We start from the raw sequence: 27,819 nt of genomic DNA, 5'->3' as shown, positions 1-27,819 counted from the left end.
AGATTCTAGCTGGTCCATAAAAGGGGGGACCAGATGCTGACAGGTGTATGCTGGAGGAGAGGGCACTCATTCTCCACGGAGAGACCAGACTGAATGACAGCCTCCAGGAGGAAGACAGGACACATGCTTGTGATCTGTAAAACTCTAAGTAGCCTAGAGTGGCTGCAAAGTCATGGCACTGTGGGAAGGAGGGGGAAAGGCAGTGGACAGTGGACAGCTGGGCTGAAAAATAGGTAGGAAACCAAGCATGGAGGGCAATAATGTCAGACTATAAAATGTCCTTTACCGGACACATTTGGGCAAAAGACCTAGTACAGGTGAAATGTCTGTATCTAAATGATTTTAAGATCGATGCCGCTTATATGTTTAGTATTATATTAACAGCATCACCTGTAATCCCAGTACTTTGGGAGGCCGAGGTGGGTGGATCACGAGGTCAGGAGTTCGAGACCAGCCTGGTTAACATGGTAAAATCCATCTCTACTAAAAAATACAAAAATTAGCCAGCCATGGTGGCACGCACCTGTAATCCCAGCTACTCAGGAGGCTGAGGCAGGAGAATCACTTGAACCCAGGAGGTGGAGGTTGCAGTGAGCCAAGATGGTGCCATTGCACCCCAGCCTGGGTGACAGAGCAAGACTCCATCTCAAAAAAAAAAACAAAAAAACAAAAAAAAAAAGTATCAATCTTAACCACATCTTATCACCAGAGGGTACTATTTTAAAACTGAATTTTAGTTAATGCTTTATATGGTATCAAAACAGTGTATAAGAACTGAGTATGTATTCCCTGTATGCCTTATTCAAGATAACTGCAAACCTGGAATCAAAGAGGCTTACCTGTCCACTGTCCGTCTCTTGAAGATGCTGAATGGACGCATTTTTCAAAAGAGAAATAACTCTCCAAATAGGGTTACCCCTTTTCCACCCAACCTTCAAATGCAGATTTATAAGCTCAGTTAACACCATCAGGTATAAATGGCAACGGTCCAGATCTGAAACCTAAGACAAGGATTAAAACACTTACGGGTACAAGCAAGATTCACGATTTTCACAAAACCACAAGCCTTCAGGCAGGAAAAGTTTACTTAAAAGACCACAACAACTACACTGATGAGAAAATAAGTTCTTTTCTCCAAGCAGCCTTCCATAACCTCCCATGCAGAGCTAAGGACTTCCTTCTCTGTGCTTACACAGTGACTGTGCATTCAGCACAATTACGGTGCATTTCACAATTGAGTCATCTGTCTCCCCACCTATAAGGGAGACCTTAGATAGCAGAAACTACCATCTACCAATTCTTACGTCCCAGGGCTAGTACATCATAAATAATAATGATAACGGTTATAGCAATGACTACTTCCATTGTTTACAAAAATCACTTCTCACAAAAAGATCACTGTCTCACTTTCGTAAGACAACTAAGTTTCAGGGAAGTTAAACAACTTGCCCAATAGCTCAGAGCCAGTAAGAGGGACAGCATTAAATGCAAATTTTTTGACTCATAAACCCAGAAAAAAATGGCTTCAGCTCTACTATGCACTAGCCTTGTGACACAGGACAAGTCATTTAACTTTTCATTACTAAGCCTTATTGTGTTAAGGTCTCATAATCCAGGTGGGGAGATGGATGACTCAATTGTGAAATGTGCCATAATTGTGCTGAATGCACAGTCATTGCCTAACCTTGTCCTTGTCCATAATATAGAGATAGTAATATTTATCCATCACAGAGTTTCTGAAGGTATCAATGGGAGAAACTATTACTATATGAATATATTATTACTATACCAGAAGAGGCCTCCTATGGCACATAGAAAGCACACAGGAAGTAATTTGATCAGTTTTTACTGAGCAACCACTGGATGCCTAGCACTTTGCCAGGTGCTAGGATACAGTGCAGGCAGAAGGTAACAATGACAAGACTGAACAAAAGGGCAAGAGTGAGGGATGAAGGTACCAGGGAGGGGTCCTAAGTTTTTGGCTTAAGAAACTGGCGAGATGGTGGGACATTCACTGCGACAGTGACCTGGAGAACCTCCTGTAGGAATGATGATGAGGGGGTCAGTTTTGAACAGTGTGAGAAATTCGACTGACACCATCAGAGAGCAAGCGACTGAGGGTGTTAAGCTCAGAAGGGTGGTCTGAGGCGGAGACAGAGATTTGAGGGTCCCTGGCAGAACTGAAGCTGGGGATGTAGATGAGATCATCAAGTGACAGGGGAGAGAAAGAGAAAAGAAGGGGACAGGGCCAAGCTTTAAAGAGCTCTGGCTTCAAAGGTTAGGAAGCAGAGAATGGACATTCAAAGAAGAAATGGAAATAATGGCCAGAAAGATGCAGGGGCTGGGGTAAGGAGAAGCATGAGAGAACGACATCATAGAAGTTAAGCAGCGTTTCAAGCGGGAGGTGGTCAGCAGTGTCCACTGGAACAAAAGAATCAAGAAAAATATAGTTTGGAAAGTATCCATTAAGTTTATGACAAAGAGTCGCTGACAACTTTAGCGAGAGTGATTTCTGTGTTGTAACAAAGATAAAACCAAATTAGAATTAAATTGAGTCTGCTTAAAGAGAAGGACATAGGGTGCTAGAAGGGAACATGAAATTGAGAGAGGGTTCTTTTAAAATGAGGGACCCTTGGCTGGGCGCCGTGGCTCACACCTGTAATCCCAGCACTTTGGGAGGTCAAGGCAGGCAGATCACCTGAGGTCAGGGGTTCAAGACCAGCCTGACCAACATAGTGAAACTCCATCTCTACTAAAAATACAAAAATCAGCCAGGCATGTTGGTGTACACCCATGATCCCAGCTACTCGGGAGGCTGAGGCAGGAGATCACTTGAACCCGGGAGGTGGAGGCTGCACTGAGCCGAGATCGGGCCACTGCACCACAGCCTGGGCAAGAGAGCAAGACTCTATCTCAGAAAAATAAAAAATAAATAAATAAATAAAATGAGGGACCCTCAAACCTGTTAAAATGCTCATGAAAAGAATTCAGGGGAAAAGCAGTCGTTGAAAACACAAGAAAGAAAGAAGATAATCAATAGTGTAAAATGCTTAAGAAAATGGAAATGGATGAAATCCCAATTTTCTTACTCTCTTGTAACAAAGGGAAAACAGGGAGGATGGATTCAGGTGTGGGTGAGCATATAGCCTAAGTCCATACATCTGGCAACTGGAAATTGAGAGCATTCCAGCCGGACAGTCACTATTTCCTCTGTGAACTAAGAGAGGCAGTGGCGTGGCAGCTGCAGTGCAAAGACTGAAGGTCATCTGTCTTTCCAACTCAATGGCCTCACACTGGTAGGTTGAAATCGGCCGTGGAAATTGGTAAATACTACAGAGGCAGGCTCTTTTTTCCCCTAGAGTCAGTCATTAAACACTGACCAGCACACTGCTGACAGGGGAAACTGTGGGAAGAGAACGCTATTAAACTCTAAGCCACTACAAACGTACTTAATTGGAAATTCTAATTAATTTATTAAAGAATGGCTTTTTCAAAACAATTTAAAACTATCATATATGGAATTACTTTTTAAAATCTTTGCATCTAAAAGATAAAATAACATCAAGCTTTCCCTTTAAGCTATATTTAGCTTCAAAATCCAAACAAACAAAAACATGTTATATAACGGGGCATCATATAAGCATAAGGGAGGGTCATTAAACTTCTTTTATATACATTTGGAAATTTCCCATATAAAAAGGTAAAAATAATACTGAAGATAAAAAGTGGTATTGGAGCAAAACTTACATTTTAAAGTTACTTAGATATTTAAATGACTTCTTGGTTAAATACATATACCGACTATGTACCCACAAAAATTAAAAATAAATAAATGACTTCTTAAAAATTTAGGTGTACTAGAATTCATATTAATGATTGCTTGACAAACATTAAGGAAGATAGAGATAAATATTCCCCACTCCAAAGAGATTTTCATAATAGTTTCCTTGCCTTTCTATAATAAAATCTCAAGTCTTTCAGTCGAATACTTGTATTTTTATATTTTCATACCTGCGTAAGCTGTCAAACAAATGTATTAATATTTAATTGGGTATTTAAAAGCATTCAAATTATTTCAACATTTGTCCCCAGATATTTTAAACAAACAAACAAAAAAATTAACAGACATATCAGAACTGGTATTTTCAAGGTATTCTTTAAGGGGAAAAGCTTGTTTAGATGTCCTAAAAGAACAATTATGTACAGTCTAGAGAGAGAGAAGACAGCTACAGTCACAGAGCATCCTCTATACCTAAAAACTAACTGCATTTAAGAATCACTGATGGATTCTTAACACACGCACCCCCACTCAGGGTCTGGTCTCAAACCTGCCACATCAGAATCTCGGGATATGGGCCCCAAAATGCACTGAATGTGTGTAGTACTTCAAATATGTTACATCATTTGAAACTCTCCAAACCCTTGGATGTAAACGGGGTGAGGCTCAGAAGATCTATGTAACTTGCCCAAGGTCATAGCTAACAATACAGATAGAATTGGAACTAGAAGACTCCAAAGTCTAAGTTTTTTTCTGCTGCTTCCTAAGACCGTTTCTTGAGAAAATTAATTTTTCTTTTCAATTTAATACAGTGTCAGTGATCACTGAAATATTGGTGAAAAGAATGAAAGAAATGAAAGTTACTCCAATGAATACTTACACTATTTAGCTCATTCATAGTAAGTCGTCTGAGAATAAATTCAGAAATGCTCTCTGTAGTAGACATGACAAAGTTCTGAAGAACAGTAAACACCTCATCTGTATGGGGGAAAATGCACGCAACTAAAATGATAGCAGTTCTTTGGTACAAAACACACCAAATTTTCTAGTAAATGTACAACTGGGCTAAGCAAGTGAATCACTTGCCAAAAATAAACTGCAATAATATAATCATCATTCGCCCCATGGGGAAAGCTATACTTAACCTTAAGTCACTTAGGAGTCCCAGTTGTAGGTAGAATCGATCAGGGACACTCTTCCCTCCACCACTGAACACAGCTATAAACCCTGGACAGAATGCACGAAGCAGCTATTTGAAAACTCGACAAGGAAAAAATAGCAGGTGGATTCAGAGAGAAGTAACACTGAACAGTGGTGAGTTTACTAATGTTTCTCCCTCTGGTCCTCCTCCCAGTTGTAACCAGATGCAGAAGCAGTGAACAAGGTGGGCAGCAGAATGGGCGCCAGCTTTCTGGTCAGGCAATGACCAATGAACCTTCAAACAAACTCCTAGAATGAGTAAGTCCTTCAGCAAGGTCACAGGATACAAGGTCAACAAACCGAAATCAATCATATTTCTATACATTAGTAACATATAGTTAAAAATTGAAAACTTTAAAACTATCAATTACAACAGCTTCCCCTCAAAAGAAATAGTTATAAATCTTACAAAACCTGTGTAAGATCTATATGCTGAAAACTATAAAACTCTGATAAAAAAAAATCGAAGACAACCTAAGTAAATGTAGAGACGGGCCAGGCGCGGTGGCTCATACCTGTAATCCCAGCACTCTGGGAGGCTGAGGTGGGCAGATCACCTGAGGTCAGGGGTTTGAGACCAACCTGGACAACATGGCGAAACCTCATTTCTACTAAAAATACAAAAATTAGCCAGGCATGGTGGTGAGCGCCTGCAGTCCCAGTTACTTGGGGGGCTCAGGCAGCAGGATTGCTTGAATATGGGAGGTGGAGGCTGCAGTGAGCTGAGATTGCACCACTGTACTCCAGCCTGGGTGACAAACTGAGACCCTGTCTCTAAATAAATAAATGTACGGAAATACCATATTCATGCACTAAAAGTTTCAGCATAAGAAAGCAATTCCCCACAAACTGATCTATGTATTTAATGTAATTCCAGTCAAGATCCTAGCAGGACTTTTTTTTTGTAGGTACATATAAGTTGATGATATAGTTTATATGGAAAGGTAAAGGAACTAGAATAGCTAAAAATATTTTGGGACAAAAAAGAATTTGAAAGAACCACACTACCTATTTTAAGACTTACTATAAATCTACAGTAACCAAAACCTTGTGGTATTGGCAAAGGAATAAACACTTAGATCAAAAGAACAGAATAGAGTCCAGAATTACACCAATACTAATACAGCCAAATTAATTATTTGTAAACAATTTTTTGAGATAGAATTCACAGAGCACTCAATTCCCCTATTAAAGGTATCTAATTCAGTGGTTTCTCGTACAGTCACAGATATGTGCAACCATCACCACAGTCAACATTAGAACATTTCATCACCACAAAGAGAAATCTCATACCCTTTAAATCATCAGGCCCTTAACCCCTGTTTTTTCCCAGCCCTAAGCGACCCCAGTCTACTTTCTGTCTCTATAGATTTGCCTATTCCGGACACTTCATTTAAATAAGATCATATAATATGTGATCTTTAGTGATCACCTTATGATAACGTTTTCAAGGTTTATTCATGTTGTAGCATGTATTACTACTTCATTCCTTTTTATGGCTGAATATGTATAAACCACATATTATCCATTCATCTACTCATCTACTTTGGATTGTTTCCATCACGGCCAATTAATTTTTGACAAAAGTACAAAACAATTCAACAGAGAAAGGATACTCAGGCTCTCCAACAAATGGTGCTGGTGCAACTACACACCTAAAGGCAAAAAAACTAACCTTGACCTAAACCTTACACCTTAAAAATTAATCCCTAAATATATCATAAATCTAAAAGTAAAATAATAAACTAAGGAGAAATCCTGTATGACCTGGGGCTAAGGCAGAGTTCTCACTCATAATACCTACTGCATGATCCATAAAACAAAACAAAAATAAACTGGATTTCATCAGAATAAAAACTTGGGTCTGCAAAAGACACTATTAAGAAACTGAAAAGATAAGCTGCAGACACGAAGAAAATATGTGCAAACCACGTATCTGACAAAGGACTAACTAGGCAGAAGATTTAATAGACACCTCACAAAATGCTGTATTATCATTCTGAGTGTTCATTAAGAGATTACATGTATTAAAAATTAATTTTAAATTTTCATGTTACCCAGGGGCTATATGGCCTCTGGAGTATCTCATGAGTCACTTGCCAGGTCAAGAAGCCACCAGCAAATGATTGGAAAGTAAAAGCCTTTATTAAAAAATTCAAAACTATAACCAATGAATATGGGAAAAACAGAATACTCTTATTTTCCATATTCCATACTACTCTTTCTGCCTTTTCGTTCTCCTATATATACAGTCAACTCTTTAAATATCAAACTCACATTAATAGCATAAAACAGTTTTATTTTCCTTGTATACAACCAAACTCATTCAATTAAAATAAATTTGAGATTTCAAGGGAAAGCTTAGGCCTTGGAGAAGAGAGAACAAAATGATATGAAGAAAAGTAGCTGCCTTCAAGGCAACCAATATTATCATCCCTACCCCAGGGGTTCCTCTTAATTACCACAATACAAAAGAGCCTCTGTCTCACCCTCAAGGCACATCCCTTGGTCACTGCCACATCTTTGAATTTAATACCCTGTCACAATATACAAATTGTGGGCAAAAGTTCAAGCCAGAATAAAAATTATGGTTTGGGGCCAGGCCCAGTGACTCATGCCTATAATCCTCATGCCTGTAATCCTAGCACTTTGAGAGGCCGAGGCAGGCAGATCACCTGAGGTTGGGAGTTCGAGACCAGCCTGACCAACATGGAGAAACTAAAAATACAAAATTAGCCGGACATGGTGGCGCATGCCTGTAATCCCAGCTACTCGGGAGGCTGAGGCAGGAGAATCACTTGAACCTGGGAGGCAAATGTTGCAGTGAGCCGAGATCGTACCATTGCACTCCAGCCTGGGCAACAAGAGCGAAACTCCATCTCCAAAAAAAAAAAAAAAAAAAAAAATTATGGTTTGGTTTCCTTCCCTATGCTTCATATAATTTGTAGTAGTAAACTGAATCCCAAAAGAAGTGGTACCAGAATTGGTCAAAAAGCGATCACAGTCAAAATCATGATGAAGTAGCACTTTATATCCATTAGGATGGCTATTATTTTTTAAAGCCCATTAACGAGTGTTGGAGAGGATGTGGAAAAACTGGAACCCTTGTGCACTACTGGTGCAAACGTAAAATGGTTCAGCCACTGTGGAAAAGTGTATGGCAGTTCCTCAAAAAATGAAACAGAATTACCATATGATACAGAAATCCCACTTCCAAAAGAATCGAAAGCAGGGACTCAGACAGACATTTGTACACCCATGTTCACAGCAGCATTATTCACAAAAGAGAAGGTGAAAAAAATCCCATTGTTCATCAGCAGAAGAATGGATAACTAAATATAATCTAGCCAAAAAACAGAATACTATTCCGCTGTTTAAAGGAATCAAAGTATGATACATGCTACAATATGGATGAACCTAGAAGAAACGATGTTCAGTGAAATAAGTCAGACACAAAAGGACAAATGCTGTATGATTCCACTTCTAGGACGTACCCAGAGGAGTCAACCTCATAGAGACAGAAAGTAGAATGGTGACTGCCAGGGCCTGGGGAAAGAGGAAAATGGGGAATTAGTGTTTGACGAGTACAGAGTTCCAGTTCAGGAAGAGGAAAATTGGAGATGGATGATGGTGACGGCTGCACAACAGTGCGGATGTACTCTCTGTCACAGAACTGTACACTCACATACAGTGAAAATGTAAACTTTATGTATAAAACTATCTATGTGTAAAACTATGTATAAAAAGCTATGTCAGGAAGAAAAGTTCCAATAGACAAGAGATTACTCCCACAAAAAAAGCGAGACTCAGCAAAGAAGACCAGCCCACCACAGTGACCAATTCAGCCATCAGTGAGGACAGAAGCAGTAATAATTACTGAAGGCTCATATAATCCAGTGTAATGAAAGGGAAGCTGTATTATAACTAAAAGTATGTTTCCTCAAATTTAAAAATAAACATTATACAGTTATTGCAGATTAAACATATAATCACGGAAACATCATTTTACAAAAACTGTATCTGCAGAACGGCAATCCCTGAATCTCATCTGATTAGGCACAGTAAAGTGGTATTGCACATCACAGGCTGGAGGAAAACACAGCCGTCTGGATGCCGTCACTGTGGATTCACGATCGAAACTTCAGGGGCGCGCTCAGCAAGCCCAGCAATCCTACAGTACTGCCTTAGAGCACTCACAAAGCCTCCTTCCCAGACAGATACTTATACCCTGTCCTCACATTGCCAACACTTCCACCCCCACCCTCACTCTATCTCCTCTTTCCTTAAAAAACCAGAATAATGGCCGGGCGTGGTGGCTCAAGCCTGTAATCCCAGCACTTTGGGAGGCCAGGACGGGTGGATCACGAGATCAGGAGATCAAGACCATCCTGGCGAACACAGTGAAACCCCGTCTCTACTAAAAAATACAAAAAACTAGCCGGGCGAGATGGCGGGCGCCTGTAATCCCAGTTACTTGGGAGGCTGAGGCAGGAGAATGGCGTAAACCTGGGAGGCGGAGCTTGCAGTGAGCTGAGATCCGGCCACTGCACTCCAGCCTGGGCAACAGAGCGAGACTCCGTCTCAAAAAAAAAAAAAAAAAAAAACCAGAATAAATTAGAAAAGAACTTCTACGACCTCCTATATCCACCCACCTGCACTTATCTCTATCAGTGCTCCTTCTGGAACCTTCTAGAACCACTTGTGTCCTGGATTCCATACACTCTCACCTATGCTTGGATGCCAGTCAGCAAATACCACCTCTTTATGTCTTCAAAACCTCCCACAGTGAAATCATTTCCAACAGCACATACACATGGTTATATTCACCTCTTAAGGAAACAAAAAACCTTCTTGTTCCTCACCACCAACGGCCCCATTCCTCTGCCCCTCCACACAAAAAACTCGCTATTTTACTCACTATTTTCATTTCTCTCCCTGAGCGGCCCCTACCACTGCCCCGGATTGCTTCCGTCCAGGTCGCCACTGATTTCCATGTTGCTAAATTGGACGGTCAATTCCCAGTCCTTCCGTCAGGGCATCAGCAGCCTCTGGTGTGGGATACTGCCCTCCTTCAGGAAACACATTCTTCACTGGCTTCCTGGTTTTCCTCCTCTCTGGCTATGAATTCCCCTAGGTATCCTCTGCTGTTCCTCTTCACTTCCCTAACCTCTAGCATTGGCGTCCCCAAGGTACTTGGACCCCTTCTCCATCTACACTTGCTACCCTAACACTCTCATCCAGTCTCAGGACTTTAAATACCACCTGTATGTTAATGACTCCCAAGTTTCTATCTCTAACTCATAAATTCAATAAGAGGGAAGATCTTAGGTTAAGTCTTCTTATTACAAAGAGTAATAATAATAGGAGTAGGAGGAAACTTTGGGAGGTGAAAGATACGTCTATGGCATTGATGGTGGTGACGGTTTCAGAGGTGTATACCTATCCCCAAATTCATCAAGTTGTGTACATTAAATATGTAACGCCTTTTAACATGTCAATTATACCTCAATAAAGTAGTTAAAAAAATAATATCTTGTTGAGAAATATCTATATATGTGCTAAAAATCCTTTTCTAAAATGCATGGATGTAATAAAAGTCAAAACAGGAAGACAAAGAGTAACAGGAGGGCACTAAACAGGTAAATTCGTTCTTAGGTTGCACGTGAGAACACAGGTGTTTAATTACTTTGCATCCTAACTTATATATAACTTACATATCACACATTATTTTGTTTGTATCCAAAATTATGGCAATTTTTCAAGGGCACGTGTGAGCCAGTTCTACACTGAAAGCACTGAGCATAGGAGTAAATAATCAGGACAGCTCCAATGAATTCAAATGTATGCCCTTAAGGAGTTGAAAGTCTTCTAAAAATGTACTGTATTTTTATAGCATTTGGTTCTGCTACTATCATTATAAAAAAACAGGATATTTCATAAGCATATATTCAAATATAATCATATCAATTTTATTCTCAGGTTTACCCTAATACTAATGCTCCTCTAGAATTTTTAAATAGGAAATTTCTAAAACTGCAAATGACGCTGGTCAGGAAGGACTGGGAGGTTCACCTGTCGCTACGCTCATCTCTGATGTCTATGGGTTTTCAACTGCTGTTTTACATACCTTAGTTTAAGGAGAGAAGAAAGAGCTCAATGCTTCTACCTATTATCACTAACTTTCTCTGTGAAGTATTTTCTACTTAAAAGGTACTCAAAGATGAACATATTTAAAGACAAGCAATTATAAAATCACTGCCACTCTCATGCTTTAGCAGAGTGGCAATCAGAAATGGACCCTGCTTAAACATATACAAAATAGTGACCATTTAAAATGGTCTGGAAATCAATAAGCACGCATAAATTTTTCTAAAAAGCAAATGAAATTACATTATAGTAACCAACGCATGTAAACCACTAGAATGTCAACTCACGAGAACAGATGGTTGCTCCTTCAACACTGTATCCCCAGCGCCACTGGGAGATTGTCAATACATTATTTACTGAGTTAAGTTTTCTATTTTAAAATGTCAGAAATTTCTTCTCACTCTAAATACCAATGCTGCATCAAGCAAGACACCAAGAGAAACAACTTATCCTCACCATCCTGGGCACTGGAACCTTTCAACCTGCATGTGTTCAACAGCTTCAACAGCAACTGGAGGCATCTGTCAGTCTTCAGCAAGGGCATGTAGGCATTGGTACCAAACTTCATAAGCACATCCAGAAGAGGATCTAAGAATACCCGCAATACATTCTCTGTTCTCTGCTTTCCACTAGACATTAAAAGACAGGCCAAAATCAACCATTTCAAAAGCGTAAGCAAATTGCTTCCCGCCTATAATTGGGTGAAAACTGGTTAGCTAACGGATCCAATTAGACAAAGTTACTCTCATGAAAGACCCAGACAACCAGCAGCTATGAGGACTCATCTTCTGGTCCGTGCTTTCCCGAGTGTAACGACTCACTAAAGAAAGCACAGGGGGCCGGGTGCGGTGGCTCAAGCCTGTAATCCCAGCACTTTGGGAGGCTGAGACGGGTGGATCACGAGGTCAGGAGATCGAGACCATCCTGGCTAACCTGGTGAAACCCCGTCTCTACTAAAAAATACAAAAAACTAGCTGGGCGAGGTAGCGGGCGCCTGTAGTCCCAGTTACTCGGGAGGCTGAGGCAGGAGAATGGCGTGAACCCGGGAGGTGGAGCTTGCAGTGAGCTGAGATCCGGCCACTGCACTCCAGCCTGAGCGACACAGCGAGACTCCGTCTCAAAAAAAAAAGAAAAAGAAAAAAAAAGAAAGCACAGGGAAGAACCACCGTCCTCAATGCCAGGCACCAGCAGGAAGGAAATCCTATACCCAATTTATGTGTAAATTAAATTGATGAGACCCTGCTTCCATAATATAAAAATATAAAACCAAAACAAACATAAGTTAGTCAAGGAAATAGAACATGTTTTAAAAATCCAAAACAAACAAACAAAAACAACTAAGCATTCATTAAAAACTGTTATAACCAACTTTTTTTTTTTTTTTTCCAGATGGGGTCTTACTCTGGCACCCAGGCTGGAGTGCTACGGTGTGATCACAGCTCGCTGTGGCCTCAACCTCCCAGGCTCAAGCAATCTTCCCACATCAGCCTCCTAAGAGGCTGAGACCACAGGTGTGAGCCACCATGCCCGGCTAATTTTTTAATTTTTGTAGAGACGGGGTCTCACTTATTTTCCCAGGCTAGATAACCAACTTCTGTACAAAATCTTTGTCTAGAAAAGAGATTTGGTGTAAATCAAATTTACTGTATACCATGCAAATATCCTACCAGATCTACCTAAGGATGCTGCTTATTGCAAAACTATAATCTAGTGAAAACTGATCTGCTTCCATTCTCACAAAATATAAATAAGACTGTTATAAGATTGTTTTATCTTTATTACTATTTTTTTAGATTATGTATTGTACAAAGGAGTCAAATCCAGTAAATCTCTTTACCTAAACTTACACTGGAATCTTGTAATCCACTTCTAATATTCTGATATAAAACCAGTGATTATTGTATATAGTTTTTTAATCTTCTCTAATTTAACATTAAATTTTTTTCAGACAGAGTCTCACTCTGTGGCCCAGGCTGGAGTGCCATGGTGCAATCTTGGCTCACTGCAACCTCCGCCGCCCGGTTCAAGTGAGCTTCCCGTCTTGGCCTGTCTAGTAGCTGGGACTACAGGCATGTGCCAACACGCCCGGCTGATTTTTGTATTTTTAGTAGAAACAGGGTTTCACCATGTTGGCCAGTCTGGCCTCAAACTCCTGATGTCAGGTGACCTGCCCGCCTTGGCCTCTCAAAGTGCTGGGATTACAGGCGTGAGCTACCGCGCCCAGCCATCTAATTAACATTAAATTGTTAAGTTTAACATTTAATTTACCAATTTAAAAGCACTAATATGCCTTTATTCCTATTTGTTATTAACTTGAAACATTTCTTCGGTATACTGTGAATGTTCTAGTACGCTCCCTTAATACCTTGTGATCAACTCACTTAAATCATTCAAAAATCTGAATACACATCATAATTCTGATCAGGATTTTTTTAAAATAGGTTTTCTTTTCAATTATAGAACAATTACCTATATTGAGTCTTCATTCCTTCCACATCCACAGCCAGCAAGACCATCAAAGAAACAAGCTTGGCTTCAAACCAATCAGGCATAAAGCAGTTTTCTCCTGCTTAAATAACAATAGTTAAGGTTGGCAAAGCATTAACAAAATCCTTCAAGGATGATGCTTCAAAAAAAAAAAAAAACCCCACTAAATGATTATGCCTTATTAAATTATGAGAGAAATACAACTGAGATGAAATACAGTAGAACACCCTAGAGCATGGCTCATTATTATACGTATCTATTTCACATGAACAAAAAACAAATTTGTGTACCTGCTACATGCCATGCAATTACCTGGGTGCTGCAGACACAGTGGTTCCTGTGCTCACGGAATTCAGTGTACAGGAGAAAAGCATTAATCAAAGAATAAATACATAGAAAATTGCAATTATAGTGAGGGCTATAAAGGAGAAGTAAATGGTGCTAGTGGAGTCTACACTGGGAAGATGTGCCCTTATCTGGAGAGTAAGAGGAAGTTTTCCTGAAGAAATGACAATTGGGCTGAGTGTGACAACTCAAGAGGAAAGATGAAGGGACGTAAGAACTTTCTAGACAGAAGGAAGAGCACATCAAAGGTCTTCTGGCAGAAGGAGGCATGCCATATTCAGAAAACAGAAGTATGCTCAGGTGTGCACTACGTGACAGGGAGTAGCAAAAACTGAAGGGGCATAAACAGGCAGAGAACAGAGACCAGGAAACCTTGCAGGCCATGCAGAGGACCTTTGTCTCTGCCCTAAAGGCAACAGGAAGCCACCGAAGGTTAAAAGGAACTTATACAAAGAAGTGGAGGAAAAATGTCTAAGATCAAAATTTGTAAAGATTTATCTAGGTACCATGTGGAAAAGATATTGCAGAGGAAGCAACGGTAGATGCAAGGTAACTCGGTAAGAGGCAACTCTAGTATTTCAGCTGAAATGAGTCTTCCCTAAAATGTGACCAGCAATGAGATTAAATGAAGACACAAAGGCCATGGCCTCTCAGGCCTCTATCTGACCCCCCAGTGTATGTCCACTTTAGTAGGGACTAACATATTTACTTCAAATAATCTTCCAATGTTAACAGCATAGGACATTTACTAGACACGGACAGACCAAAAAAGACTAAAAACACAAAAGACAAATGTTCCAAGAAGCATAAACTCATGCATTTTGGAAGGATAATTATCTCATCATTTAAGACCTAGTCCATGGTCAGCTTAGAGAAACCAGGAGATGAAAATGACTTTGTGTGAGACACAGCTAGGAAATTTAAGACATGTTAAATTCGAAGATGCAATTTTCCTAAATTATCACCAATGACTTTAATGAAAAGGAAGCATTAGGAATGTAAAAAGAATCCTAATTAATGAATCTGTTAAGAGTGCTTCTCTAATGTCTAACGTATTTCCTCAAAGAAAGGATTTTTGTAAAATTGATGTTGCAAAGTATCTGCTGAAAAAGAAACTAACAAAACTATCCTTTTAAACACAGCTTTTGTTTAAAATTGTTTTTCATAATCAGTTCATACTAAACATAGTGCTTTAAAAACGAAAAAGATAAACACATATTTCCAATGCACATATTTCCACTACAGAGGCTCCAAAGCCATATCTGCAGTATCTAGTTCACAGGGACCCAGTAACTGTAGAATAAATAAATACTTTTGTCCACTTCTTAACTCTGGCAACTTATTAGCTTCCTTAAACATAAAGTAATTTAAAATCTCAAGTCTCAGAAGAGATAAAGTATTAATACAAGTTAGAAGACAGTATCTTTCCGTTTTTTTTTCATATTATTTTACTGAAATACAAGTTTGGCATCAATAAATCATCATATATTTCATAAAGCCTAACTCTGGGTCTGAAAAACTAGTTAAAAGTTCTTTAAAATATTTTGGTTATAACAATCCATAAAAATGATTGCAGACTTACTTTCCCAAGCAGATGACTTAACATACTCTTGAATAAGGCTCTTCACATAAGCATTTAAAGATGTCTTGTGAAGTCCAAGGGAGCTACACATTGGGGATGGCTTAAAATAGCTTTCATTAACACGTAGCCAGTCACACAGCTGGAAGAGAAAACAGTTATTACTTTATTTTAAAAACCTAACCAAACAAAGGGTTTCTAATCTCCTTAAACCAATTTTCTTTATTTCACAATAAACTGAATTTAAATAATTGAATACAAGTAATAAACCATTTACTAGCATACTTGAGTTCCACAGACAGTAAAAACAAAAAAACTGTGTGTATATATGTATGTATGTGTATATGTATGTGTGTTATATATGTGATATATATGATATATATGTGATATATACATATATGTACTATATGTGTGATATATGTGTGATATATACATATATGTGGTGTATATATACATATATATGTGACATATATACACACATATATATATGTGTGTGTGTATGTGTTTTCTAATCTCCTTCAAAGAATGTATAAACTTCATTAACAGGCAAGAAATTCTAACATACCTTATATAAAATGTACATTTGAATGAGGTAAAGATCTCTATAAAAAATAATGCATTACATAAAACAAATTACAACCTTCAACTAAAACTTCTTCCAGCTTCACATGCTAAAACAAGAAGTTTTATCGTTGAGAGAAGGTAGAATTTGAAAATTAAGTTATAATCAAAGTTCCTACCCTCCTCACAAGTTTATTTTCTATCATACACGCATATTAAAATACTGTATATTAATTTAAAAGAGAAACATTGTCCAAGGCCGTCTCCATTACATCTCTTAGAAGGTTTGCAAATAAAAGTCACATAATTTCACAACTCATCTTTGGTCACATGTAATGGTCAAACTTTTGTTTTAAATTTTAAAATCTAAATATGTTCTCAATTTCCTTTTTATAATATGTCTTAATAAGCAAATTCAATAACTGAGTTTAAATATGAAGAAAATAATAATGAAATGAGTCTTTCTAAAAAGTAAGCATTTTTGAAAAATTATTTTTTGTGTCCATTAGGGTTATCCAAAGTTTACTACAAGGAGGCAAAGGAAGAATACATCATTCGACCAAAGACGAAACTGATGAATGACTCTGGATGAATGAAGTGGTCAGGACTAAAAAGACACCACACAGGTACAATGAGTGAGCAGGTCAATAACGCTAGAAGAGGTTGTTCTGTGTAGGTCTTTATCAAGTCGGATAATCTTAAGATATTATCTGTCTAACAGTGAGGTCAGCCGGTATTTATCTTCTAACAGTATACACTTTTCTTTGTATTCCTCTAAAACTGGCCAGACTACGTTTCCTAATTATTGCTGTAAAATATGCGAGGCTTTTCAAAGCTTGTATTTCCACAGGCATGATTCTGCTGTACCAAAATTATTTTTGACAACTAAACTCTAATTCATATTTGATACTTTTCTTTCCCTCTATCAAATCTGTCACAAAATTCAGAATATTTTCCCTTCAAAGAGTTTTCATGTCAGCCTTATCGTTTAAAATGACATTTAAATGGCAGTCTCTGGGTAGGCAGGCTCCCTTGATTCCCCATTAAAATACAAGTCTCAAAAATCTATGTGGACACATAAAGAGAATGAAAAGACAAGACACAGACTGGGAGAAAATATTTGCAAAACACGTATCTGATAAAGGACTGGTATCCAAAGTATTCAAAGAACTTTTAAAGCCTCACCATAAGAAAACAAACAACCTAATTTAAAAATTTGCAAAAGAACTGGACACCTCCCCCAAAGAAGGCATACAGATGGTAAATAGCATATACAAAATGCTCAGTTTCATCTATGTTCAGGGAATTGGGAATTAAAACAGTAAGACACCACTATACAGCTATTGGAGTGGCTAAAATCCAGAACACTGACAAACCAAATGCTGAAGAGGATGTGGGGCAGTAAGAACTCTCATTCTTTGCTGGTGGGAATGCAAACTAGTACAATTCGAAAGACAGCTTGGCAATTTCTCATAACACTAAACAGAATCTTATCACTCAATCTGGCAACTGTGCTCCTTGGTATTTACCCAAATAAGATGAAAAGGTATGTCCACACAAAAACCTGCACAAAGATGTTTACAGTAGTTTTACTCACAACTGCCAAAACCTGGAAGCAACCAAGGTGTCCCTCAGTAGGTGAATGGATAAATAAACTGTGGTCCATCCAGATAATGAAGTCTTAGTCAGCATTAAAAAAAAAATGAGCTATCAAGCCATGAAAACACAAGAAGGAACCTTAAATGCATATTACTAAGTAGAAGAGCCAATCTGAAAAGGCCATGTCCTGTATGAGTCCAACTATGTGGCATTATGGAAAAGACAAAACTAGAGACAGTAAAAAGATCAGCTGCCAAGGTTTGGGGGAAAGGAGGGATGAACAGGCAGAGCACAGAGAATTTTTGGGGGCAGGGAGACTATTGTGTATGATATGTCTGTCAAAACCCATGGAATGTACAATGTGAAGAGTGAACCCTAATGTGAACTATGACCATTAGTTAATAATAGTAATCAATATGGGGGTCATCAATTGTAACAAATGACCCACATTGATACAAAATGTTAACAATAGGGGAAACTGTATGTAGGGATGGGAAGAGTGGTGTGGGAGTATGTGGAAACTGTATTTTTTTTTTTTTTTTACATTATTACTTTATTTTTAAAATATATTGAGACAGGGTCTCGCTGTGTTACCAAGGCTGGTCTCAAATTCCTGAGCTCAAGCGATCTGGCCTCCTGGGCCTCCCAAAGTGCTGGGATTATAGGCATGAGCCACCATGCCTGGTCAGAACTCTCTGTACTTTCTGTTTAATTTTTCTGGAAACCAAACACTGTTTCAAAAAATAAAGTCTATTAATTAAAAAACTATTTAGAGTGAGCTACATTAAAAAAGCCATTTCTACAGGTTTAAAATGACTGAATATCAATGACTTTACATGACTTAACATAATAACTAGGTATTAAGATAATGAGAACACTATGTACAAAAGTTATAGGATACAGTCGAATCTACACTAAAATATATATACATATATGCAAGTGCTTTCCAACAAAAAAGAACTGAAATCTGGATTCAGCTATAAACCACCAACTAGAAGCTTCCTGAGGGTAGTCAACGTGTTTCTCTCACTGACCACCGTATTCCCAACACTCAGCACAGTGCGTGGCCTGTGGGAGATGTGCAATACATAGTTCTCAACAAATGACTCCAAGACATCAGGAGACAGGCAAAACAAACCAAAGGAGAGTCAAAGATGAAAAAAGACACCGAAGCATCACAGAACCGAAAAATCAAGGGGAGCAGACAAAGAAATCTAACAGCTGGCTCCTTAAAAACAAATAAACAATACAAGAGGCAAACGCTTCACCCCTTAAACCAGGGCAAAAAGACATTATTAGTAATAGGAGATATTTACATTTAATATGGGCTAAAGGTAGCCTACAGCATTTTTACATGAATTTTCTCTTTTAAACCTCACAACTGATACCATACAACAAAATAAATTCCAGCCGGATTACAGTCCACAATTTTAAAGCTATGCCTATTAGCTGCAGTGAATAGGCTTTATTTGAATACCCGAACAAACAAAATTGGACATCTGACCAAACAAAAATAAAATAAATTTCAAAAATATTGTTAGTTTTTTTAGGTGTGATAAGGGCTTATTTTTAAGCCCTTTAAACTCCTTATCTTTTAGCAGTACATACTCAAATACTTACAGATGAAAAGTAAGATTTGGTAAGATTTGATTCAAAATCATTGGGAGAGGAAGGGAGAGTAGGAGGTCCAGGTCAAAGAAGATGGGCCAGTCAGGTGCGGTGGTTCACGCCTATAATCCCAGCACTTTGGGAGGCCAAGGCAGGCAGATCACAAGGTCAGGAGTTTGAGACCAGCCTGGCCAACATGGTGAAACCCCATCTCTACTAAAAATACAAAAATTAGCTGGACATGGTGGCGGGTGCCTGTAATCCCAGCTACTTGGGAGACTGAGGCAGGAGAATCGTTTGAACTTGGGAGGCAGAGGTTGCAGTGAGCCAAGATCACGCCATTGCACTCCAGCCTGGGCAACAGGGTGAGACTCTGTCTCAGAAAAAAAAAAAAAGACCATACATGGTGGGTGATGAGAGTTCATTACATCCTTCTAAGAATTTTTAAAATTTTTTCAGAGTAAAAAGCTACTGGGAAAAAAACTAAACAAAATCAAAAATCAAAATGAAACTGAAAAGATGCCCGAACTTACAAACTATAAGAGAATGATAAATTATAATTACACTGAAATGCCCTTTCCCATCCTCCAGATTGGTAAAAAATCCTGCTTCACAACAGGCACTATCATACCCTGTGAAATTCCTGCAACCCTATGGTAGGCCCCAAAGATACCGAGGTCCTAACCCTGGAACCTGTGAATGTTACTTTATGCAGCAAAAGGAGCTTTGCAGATTAAGTATTCTGAGATGCGGACATTATGCTGGATTATTTGAGGGGGTCCAATGTAATCCTAAGTGTCCTTATAAAAGGAAGGCAGAGGCAGATTCGGCCACAGAAACAGAAGAGAAGAATGTGATATGAAGATGAAGCAGAGATCTTGAGAAGCCAGGCTGCTGGTTCTGAAGATGGAGAAAGGACCATGAGCCGAGAAATGCAAGCAATACAGCTCCAGAAGATGAGGAAATGGCCTCGCCCCTACACGGAAGCACAGGCCAGCCAGAATCTTAATTGCAGACCAGTGAAACGGATTCCAGGCTTCTGGCCTCCAGAACTGTAAGGCAATAAATGTATGTTATTTTAAGCCACCAAGCTGGTGGTAATTTATTACAGCAGCCATATGGAAACTATGGACAGAAATTGGGCAATCCCCAGAAAGATTACCCAGTCACCCAACCTCTGACCACTGATCCCAGTTCTAGGACTCCATTCTGCAGATGTACCTGCCAACTATTCATTTATTGTGGCATTGTCTGTAAAAGCCACAAGACTGGACAACTCAACAGTTCGGCAATGGGAGAAGTTGAATAAACAATGGTATAACCACCAGATGGAATACTATGCAAGCTTTACTTTACAAAATACTATGCAAGCTTTACTTTACAAAATACTATGCAAGCTTTACTTTACAAAAAAGGCTAAGAAGGGTCTTTGCCTACTGAGATAAAGAAATCACTATGAATACATATTTTAATGAAAACTTGCAAGGTAGTAAGCAGAGTCTATATCAAAAACACCTTTGTTTAGGGATGGGGTGGGGTAGGATAAGGATCAAGGCAGGATAGAAGAGCAAAACAATAATAAGACACTTCTGACCAACAGTTTTAACCTTCAAATCACATAAATGTATTACCCATTCAGCGAGCAAAGCTAAATTTTTTAAAAAGGAACTAAAAAAAAAAAAATTATTTGCAATGGGTGTAACAACTTGTCAATACCCTTTTATTTGTTTTGTTTGTTTGTTTTTTGAGACAGAGTCAAAATCCCAAAACAAAATGGGGAAAGGACAATAATAGACAATTCACAGAACAAATACTACAAAGACATGAAAAAATGTCTTAAAAAACTGTCATCAGAATAATGCAATAAAGTCACCAAATGCTGTGTTTCATCTACCAAAGTGGCAAAGAATTTAACATGCTGATACATTTGGTATTGTATCACTGTAGATAAAGTGGATGTCCACTGTCATACTTTGAAAGCTCTCTCAATCTATATCAACATATAAAAATGTTGAAATATGGCAAAATTCAATTTTATGAACTTATCCTAAAAAACAGGTATAAATAAAAACATATAGGAATAAGTTCCTCCCAGTGTTATTTACTTTTTGAGACAGGGTCTCACTCTGTCATGCCGGCTGGAGTGCAGTGGCACAATCTCAGCTCACTGCAACCTCCGCCTCCCGGGTTCAAGCAATTCTCCTGTCTCAGCCTCCCAAGCAGCTGGGACTACAGGCATGCAGCACCATGCCCGGATAATTTTTGTATTTTTATTAGAGACGGGGTTTTGCCATGCTGGCCAGGATGGTCTCGAACTCCTGGCCTCAAGTGACCTGCCCGCCTCAGCCTCCCAAAGTGCTGGGATCACAGACATGAGCCACTACGTCCAGCCCAATGTTATTTATAAAAGCAAAAACTTTGAAACAAAGTCCAAGAAAAGGAACTAGTTCAACAAATTTTACAAGATATAATCAACTGAATTTTTACTACATCTTGAAAAATTACTTAGCAACATGTTAAAATGCTCATATATATGTGAATACAAAAAAATAAAATTTAAAACAGTTCAATCTATATTTAGAAAGATTGTATGTATTATTGTAAATACACATATACTTATCTATAATGAGAAAGCAAGTAAGAGAACACATATATTCATAGGGAAAAAGAATTAAAAACTAAACAAAAAAATATGAATCTAGTTTGATGGTAGGCATTACAGATCATTTCTATTTTCTTTATATGGTTCCACATTTTTCTTTTTTTTTTTTTTTTTTTTTTGAGACGGAGTCTCGCTCTGTCGCCCAGGCTGGAGTGCAGTGGCCGGATCTCAGCTCACTGCAAGCTCCGCCTCCCGGGTTCACGCCATTCTCCTGCCTCAGTCTCCCGAGTAGCTGGGACTACAGGCGCCCACCACCTCGCCCGGCTAGTGTTTTGTATTTTTTAGTAGAGATGGGGTTTCACCGTGTTAGCCAGGATGGTCTTGATCTCCTGACCTCGTGATCCGCCCATCTCGGCCTCCCAAAGTGCTGGGATTACAGGCTTGAGCCACCGCGCCCGGCCTGTTCCACATTTTTCAAATTCCATATAATTAGATGCATCAAGAAAATAAAACCCCATTTTTTAAAGGCCACAACTTGCCCCTTCTTCATTTCTCAAAATCTGTAAAACCCAGAGGGGACAAAGATCAGAACTCAACCACATACATAACAAATAAGCACTGAATTCAGTCATATAAACTAAATCCCGTGGTTTACAAAAAGAGGGAGGAGGCTGGCCCTGAAGAGTCCTGAGTCCTGAGGAAAAGGGTGGCATAGTAAGAGGCCTGGACGCCAGGGATGCAACATCAACAAGACATCATCACAAGGGGCTTCACATGAGGAGGGTCTGAGCTAGAGCCACAGTGGGGCATGGAGAAGAGGAAAGATGTTTATGAGACAGGAGGGTTTCATGATGAATTGGATGCAAAAAGTCAGAACAAACTCAGAATTACCAAAACGTTAAGGACTGGACAACGGGGGAGAGGAAGGAGCCATTCAATGACAGAAAAAAGAGAAAGAGGAGTTTGTGTCACTTACTGTGTTTGAGTCTAACATCGTCATTATTCCTAATGCATCTCATCCAGAGTTGAGATCTGCCCACTAGCAAGTAAAGATTTTCTTCTAAATAGGTCTACCTCTACTGCAAACATTTTCCTCTCTCCCACCTCTCCATAAGCATCTTAGTAGAATTAGTTAAGTCCACTCAAAGCAAATATACAATATTTCAAAGTCTCTGTTGACAGATAACAAAGCAATCATTATATTTTATATAAATGGTTACTCAGAAATTCATTAAGAAAATCATTTTTTTATAGTTTTCAAAGACTTTATTAAATTATCTTCAATCTCACCTCTGTCCACAATGAAGTTCCTCGTCCTAAGGATTCCTCTTGTCTCAGAGACATGAGAAAAGTTGAGACATCAGAAAGTGACACTTTCTCCTGGGCAGGGCAGAAAAGATTTTAAAAATTACTCATATTAAAATGTTTAACTGAATAAACTAAAACCACTGTGGAGGCAACCAATTAATACTATTTAAAGTAGGTTATCATTAGCTAAATCAAAAGAAAGCAAGTATCATTAGCTAAATCAAAAGAAAGCAAATAAAAAGAAAATATTATTCAACTTTTAACACGAAGATACCATGTTAACTTAAAATTGACGTTACTATCTTAAAGATGGTCACAATCTTAAAAAAAAAAAAAATTCTGTAAGAAGAAATTACTTTCAATCAAAATGTGAGGCCAGGCGCAGCGGCTGACACCTGTAATCCCAACACATTGGGAGCCTGAAGCGGGTGGATCACCTGAGGTCAGGAGTTCGAGACCAGCCAGGCCAACATGGCAAAACCCCATCTCTACTAAAAATGCAAAGATTAGCCGGGCATGGTGGCAGGTGCCCTGTAATTCCAGCTACTTGGGAGGCTGAGGCAGGAGAATCACTTGAACCTGGGAGGCGGAGGTTGCAGTGAGCCAAGAATGTACCACTGCACTCTAGTCTGGGATATAAGAGCAAAACTGTCTCAGAAAAAAAAAGTGATTATTTTCAATGCCATAAAAATGATCCCGACTAAGAAAACCACCTAAGTCTTTCATTCCCTTAAGGTTGTGCATCTTGAATGAAGATACCTTGCTCTATCTAGGCCAGGCATTGGCAAAAACTATTCACGGCCTGTTTTGTAAATAGTTTTGTTGGAACATAGCCAACGCCTGTTTATTTAGTTCAGAAGTTGCAACACAGATCATAAAGCCAGCTGCAAAGCTTAAAAAATGTTTGCTACCTGGCACTGCACAGAAAGAGTTTGCTGACCCCTGTAGTAAGCAATGTTTATTGAGGCTTTGTAAAAAGCACAGAATATACACCATATATATTCCTTGAATGTCGATACAGGGGAAGATGAGGGGAAAAGTATAAAGGGAACGAGGTATAAGCTCCAAGAATCCTCTCCCAGTGGGCCACGCAGGACACGCTTAGCTCCCCCAGCAACAAGCTGTGACAACACAGTGAAAGTCTGTCTACCAGGGAAGCTCAATAGAGACTCAGTGCCTTGGGCTTTTACTGGAACATGGTCATGCAGGTACCTTTTGCCTCATACATACCGAAATTCCAGACTCCCAGAAAGAAAGCAGGTTTTCAGCATAAACCACATTGAACAAACACTTTAGATACAATAAGCCACTCTTAGCAGTTAGGATAGTGTAAATCCTCCCAAAATCCAAGGTCCCATTGCCAGCCAAGGGCCAACCTTACAAGCAGGCCTTTCTAATGGTAGTGTCATAGGTCTGCTATGTTAACTCATTTCTGCACAACCACTCACTAAGAAAGACTTGTAAATGGAAGTAACAAAAGAGAAACTTACCACATCTAGCAAATTCATAGCTGTTTGAAGAAGGTAGCATTGGGCTGCCCCTCTCAGAAGAATCTGATGTGTGATCATAGTGCAATGAATAACATCCCTGACATCGAAACACAAAAAATGCAGTTCCGTATTCCCAAAGACAATTCTGATAATTTGTGATTATCAACAAGTTGATTTATAACATCTACAATTTCTAATGCAGAAAGTCAACAGAATTTCAAAGCTGTTATTTCCCATTGTGGCCTCTATTAGAGCTCAATTTTACTATGAAACAAGTCTCTTAAAAATAAGACTACAGGCCAGGCGCAGTGGCTCACACCTGTAATCCCAGCACTTTGAGAGGCTGAGACGGGCAGGTCACCTGAGGTCAGGAGTTTGAGACCAGCCTGGCCAACATGGTGAAACCCTATCTCTACTAAAAATACAAAAATTAGTTGGGAGTAATGGCGCACACCTGTAATCCCAGCTACTTAGGAGGCGAAGGCACGAGAATCGCTTGAATCCAGAAGGCAGAGATTGCAGTGAGCCGAGATCGCGCCACTGCACTCCAACCTAGGTGACAGAGCGAGACTCCAGCTCAAAAACACACACACACACACACAAAACTATAAATGAAGATGCTTTTAAAGAAGTTTATATTTACTGAAATACTTTTTCTTTTTTTCATCTCCTCAAATTCCTTTTTACCAACATTTTTGAAATACTTTCTATTAAATATTATTGTTTGATATTTTATCTTTAGTTTTCTACCTACAAATTAAAAAAAAAAAACTTACTGGCCTTATTTAAAGAGGTCAAAATTCAACAGCATATATCATCAATACACATTTAAACCAGTAATTTGTAAAACAAAGTAAGTTCAACTATATGAATAATATATTTTTTTAATTTTTTTCTTATGTAAAATTAAGAGCTCAAACATCCCAATGCCAATATTAACTATTTCCATTTACTGTAGATTAAAGCAGAGGGAAAAATATATACATTGATGGAAAGTCATGGCAAATAACCATACAAGTACATATTCAGAGTAAATTACCTGAGAGCAAGAAGCCCATCTATACCCAGGGCCTTATATTTTGGGACATTTGCCAAAGCCTTAGATAGAAACAAAATGGGAACAGCACACCAATGCCTACTTGTCATCTTCCGAATAAACTTCAATAGGAAGTTACCTGAAAGAAAAAGTTTTAAATTATCATTGTTGCCAATAAGCACATGAAAAGAAGCTCAATACCATTAGGTATTAGGGAAATACAAGTGAAAACCACGGTGACGCTCCACTTCCCACACACTAGAATGGCTATAATCTAAAGGACAGACAATAATCAGAACTGGGAGGATGTGGAGAACCCAGAACCCCACACAATGCTGGAGGGAACGTAAAACGGTGCAGCCACTGTGGAAAACAGTATGGCAGTTCCTCCAAAACTTAAACAGACTGACCACATGACCCGGCAATTCTACTTCTAGGTATATATCCAAGAGAACTGAAAATTCTACTTCTAGGTATATATCCAAGAGAACTTGTACATGAACATTCATAACAGCATTACTCAGATAGTCAAAGTGAAAACAATCCAAATGTCTACCAATGAAATGAATGAACAAAATGTGAAATATCTATACAGTGAAATATTATTCAGCCACAAAAAGGAATGCAATGCTGATGATACATGCCACAACATGGATAAACCCTGAAAACACTATGCTAAGTGCAAGAAGCCAGACATAAAAAGCCACGTATTGTATGATTCCGCTGATATGAAATGTTGAGAATATGCAAATCTATAGAGACAAAGAGGATTCGTGGCTGCCAGGAACTATGGGTAGAAGAGAATGAGAAGTGACTATTTATACGCCTGGGGCTTCTTTTTGAGGGTGATCAAAATATTCAGGAATTAGACAGTGGTAATGGCTGTACAACTTTGTGAATACACTAAACACCACTGAATCAAATGGTTTAAAAGGGTGAATTCTATCTCAATAAAGCCGTTGTAAAAGAAAGTTAATTTAATTTCATTTCTATTTTAGTAAGATAAGTATTCTACTATACTATAGGGATTCTGATACCCATGGAGCTATATTTTTTTTAAAGGTAATTTTTTCTTTTCTTTTTTGAGACAGAGTCTCACTCTGCTGCCCAGGCTGGAGTACGGTGGCTCAATCTTGGCTTATTGTAACCTCCACCTCCCGGGATCAAGCAATTCTCCTGCCTCAGCCTCCCGAGTAGCTGGGATTACAGGCATGTGCCACCATGCCCAGCTAATTTTTGTATTTTTAGTGGAGATGGGGTTTGGCCATGTTGGCCAGCTGGTCTCAAACTCCTGATCTCAGGTGATCTGCCCACCTCAGCCTCCCAAAGTACTGAGATTACAGGCGTGAGCCACCACACCTGGCCGGTAAAAGATAAATTGTTTATGATTAGAAGCCATTCTTCTATTTGAGATGTTAAGGAAAAACAGGATAGGAAGTATTGATGGTTAGTAGCCTCTAGTATCTGCAAACAGTAACATCTTTCTCATAGGCTGTTTCTTGACTACCTTGGATTTAATTACTATCGTTTATATTTCTATTTTGAGATACAAAGGGATACTGCTTCATTCTGTCCTCTCTGCTAATGTGTGATTTGTTAAGGACCCTCAGCTCATGCAGTTAGTGAAAATGTGTTTTCTCACATAGTTGTAGAATGACTTTGAAGAAATCCTCAGAAGCTCCTAAAAGGACATTATGTGTATTTTCTATCTTTTGAAATACCTAGTATGAAAGACATTCAGAATACACAGAAGATATTCACTGGAAACATGACTGAAAAATGACTAAGTGACTGTGAATGAAAGTTTTAATTGCTCTTTTTGAACTCCTGGCCTCAGTTTTTCTTTCTTCCATTTGCACTAATTAAATCCAGTAAATCTCATCTTTTGCCTAACACTTCACTCATGACACTGGGAAGATGGCAATGGCCAAGTTTCCGTTTCGCATTGACTCAACACATTTACCAAGCATCTGTGATATGCCTGGTCCTGGACCACAAACACCTGGCTCTCAAATTCTGGGAAGCTCTGACCGACATCATTTCACTCACGTGTGCTACTGACATGCGAGGCAGCAATGT

The 27,819-nt window shown here is 38.9% G+C and overlaps 1 protein-coding gene across 13 annotated transcripts in view; it reads right to left on the bottom strand.

Annotated features, from left to right (window-relative positions):
* TARBP1 (tRNA guanosine 2 -O-methyltransferase TARBP1) overlaps window positions 1-27,819 on the bottom strand; it is an 84,657-nt gene that overhangs the window by 40,051 nt on the left and 16,787 nt on the right. For 6 of the 13 annotated variants that reach the window (XR_012414215.1, XR_012414209.1, XR_006697770.3 and 3 more), the window contains 8 exons: window positions 25,744-25,879; window positions 24,705-24,801; window positions 23,197-23,286; window positions 15,540-15,678; window positions 13,595-13,694; window positions 11,582-11,754; window positions 4,659-4,756; window positions 840-1,001 (listed from right to left, as the gene is read on the bottom strand). Coding sequence is in view for 10 of the 13 variants with exons in the window: in XM_045391542.3 (XP_045247477.2) it covers window positions 840-1,001; window positions 4,659-4,756; window positions 11,582-11,754; window positions 13,595-13,694; window positions 15,540-15,678; window positions 23,197-23,286; window positions 24,705-24,801; window positions 25,744-25,879 (995 nt within the window). In the remaining 3 variants the exon portion in view is untranslated. Of the gene's footprint in view, window positions 1-839; window positions 1,002-4,658; window positions 4,757-11,581; window positions 11,755-13,594; window positions 13,695-15,539; window positions 15,679-22,882; window positions 23,038-23,196; window positions 23,287-24,704; window positions 24,802-25,743; window positions 25,880-27,819 lie in introns of those variants that run through there. The other 7 variants (XM_045391550.3, XM_073994712.1, XM_073994692.1 and 4 more) reach the window with 7 other exon arrangements.

This window comes from Macaca fascicularis, chromosome 1, assembly GCF_037993035.2.
Source record: "Macaca fascicularis isolate 582-1 chromosome 1, T2T-MFA8v1.1".
NCBI classification, from domain to species: domain Eukaryota; kingdom Metazoa; phylum Chordata; class Mammalia; order Primates; family Cercopithecidae; genus Macaca; species Macaca fascicularis.
Note: the sequence above shows the minus strand (reverse complement) of the source record. Positions and strands in the feature narration are given on the sequence as shown.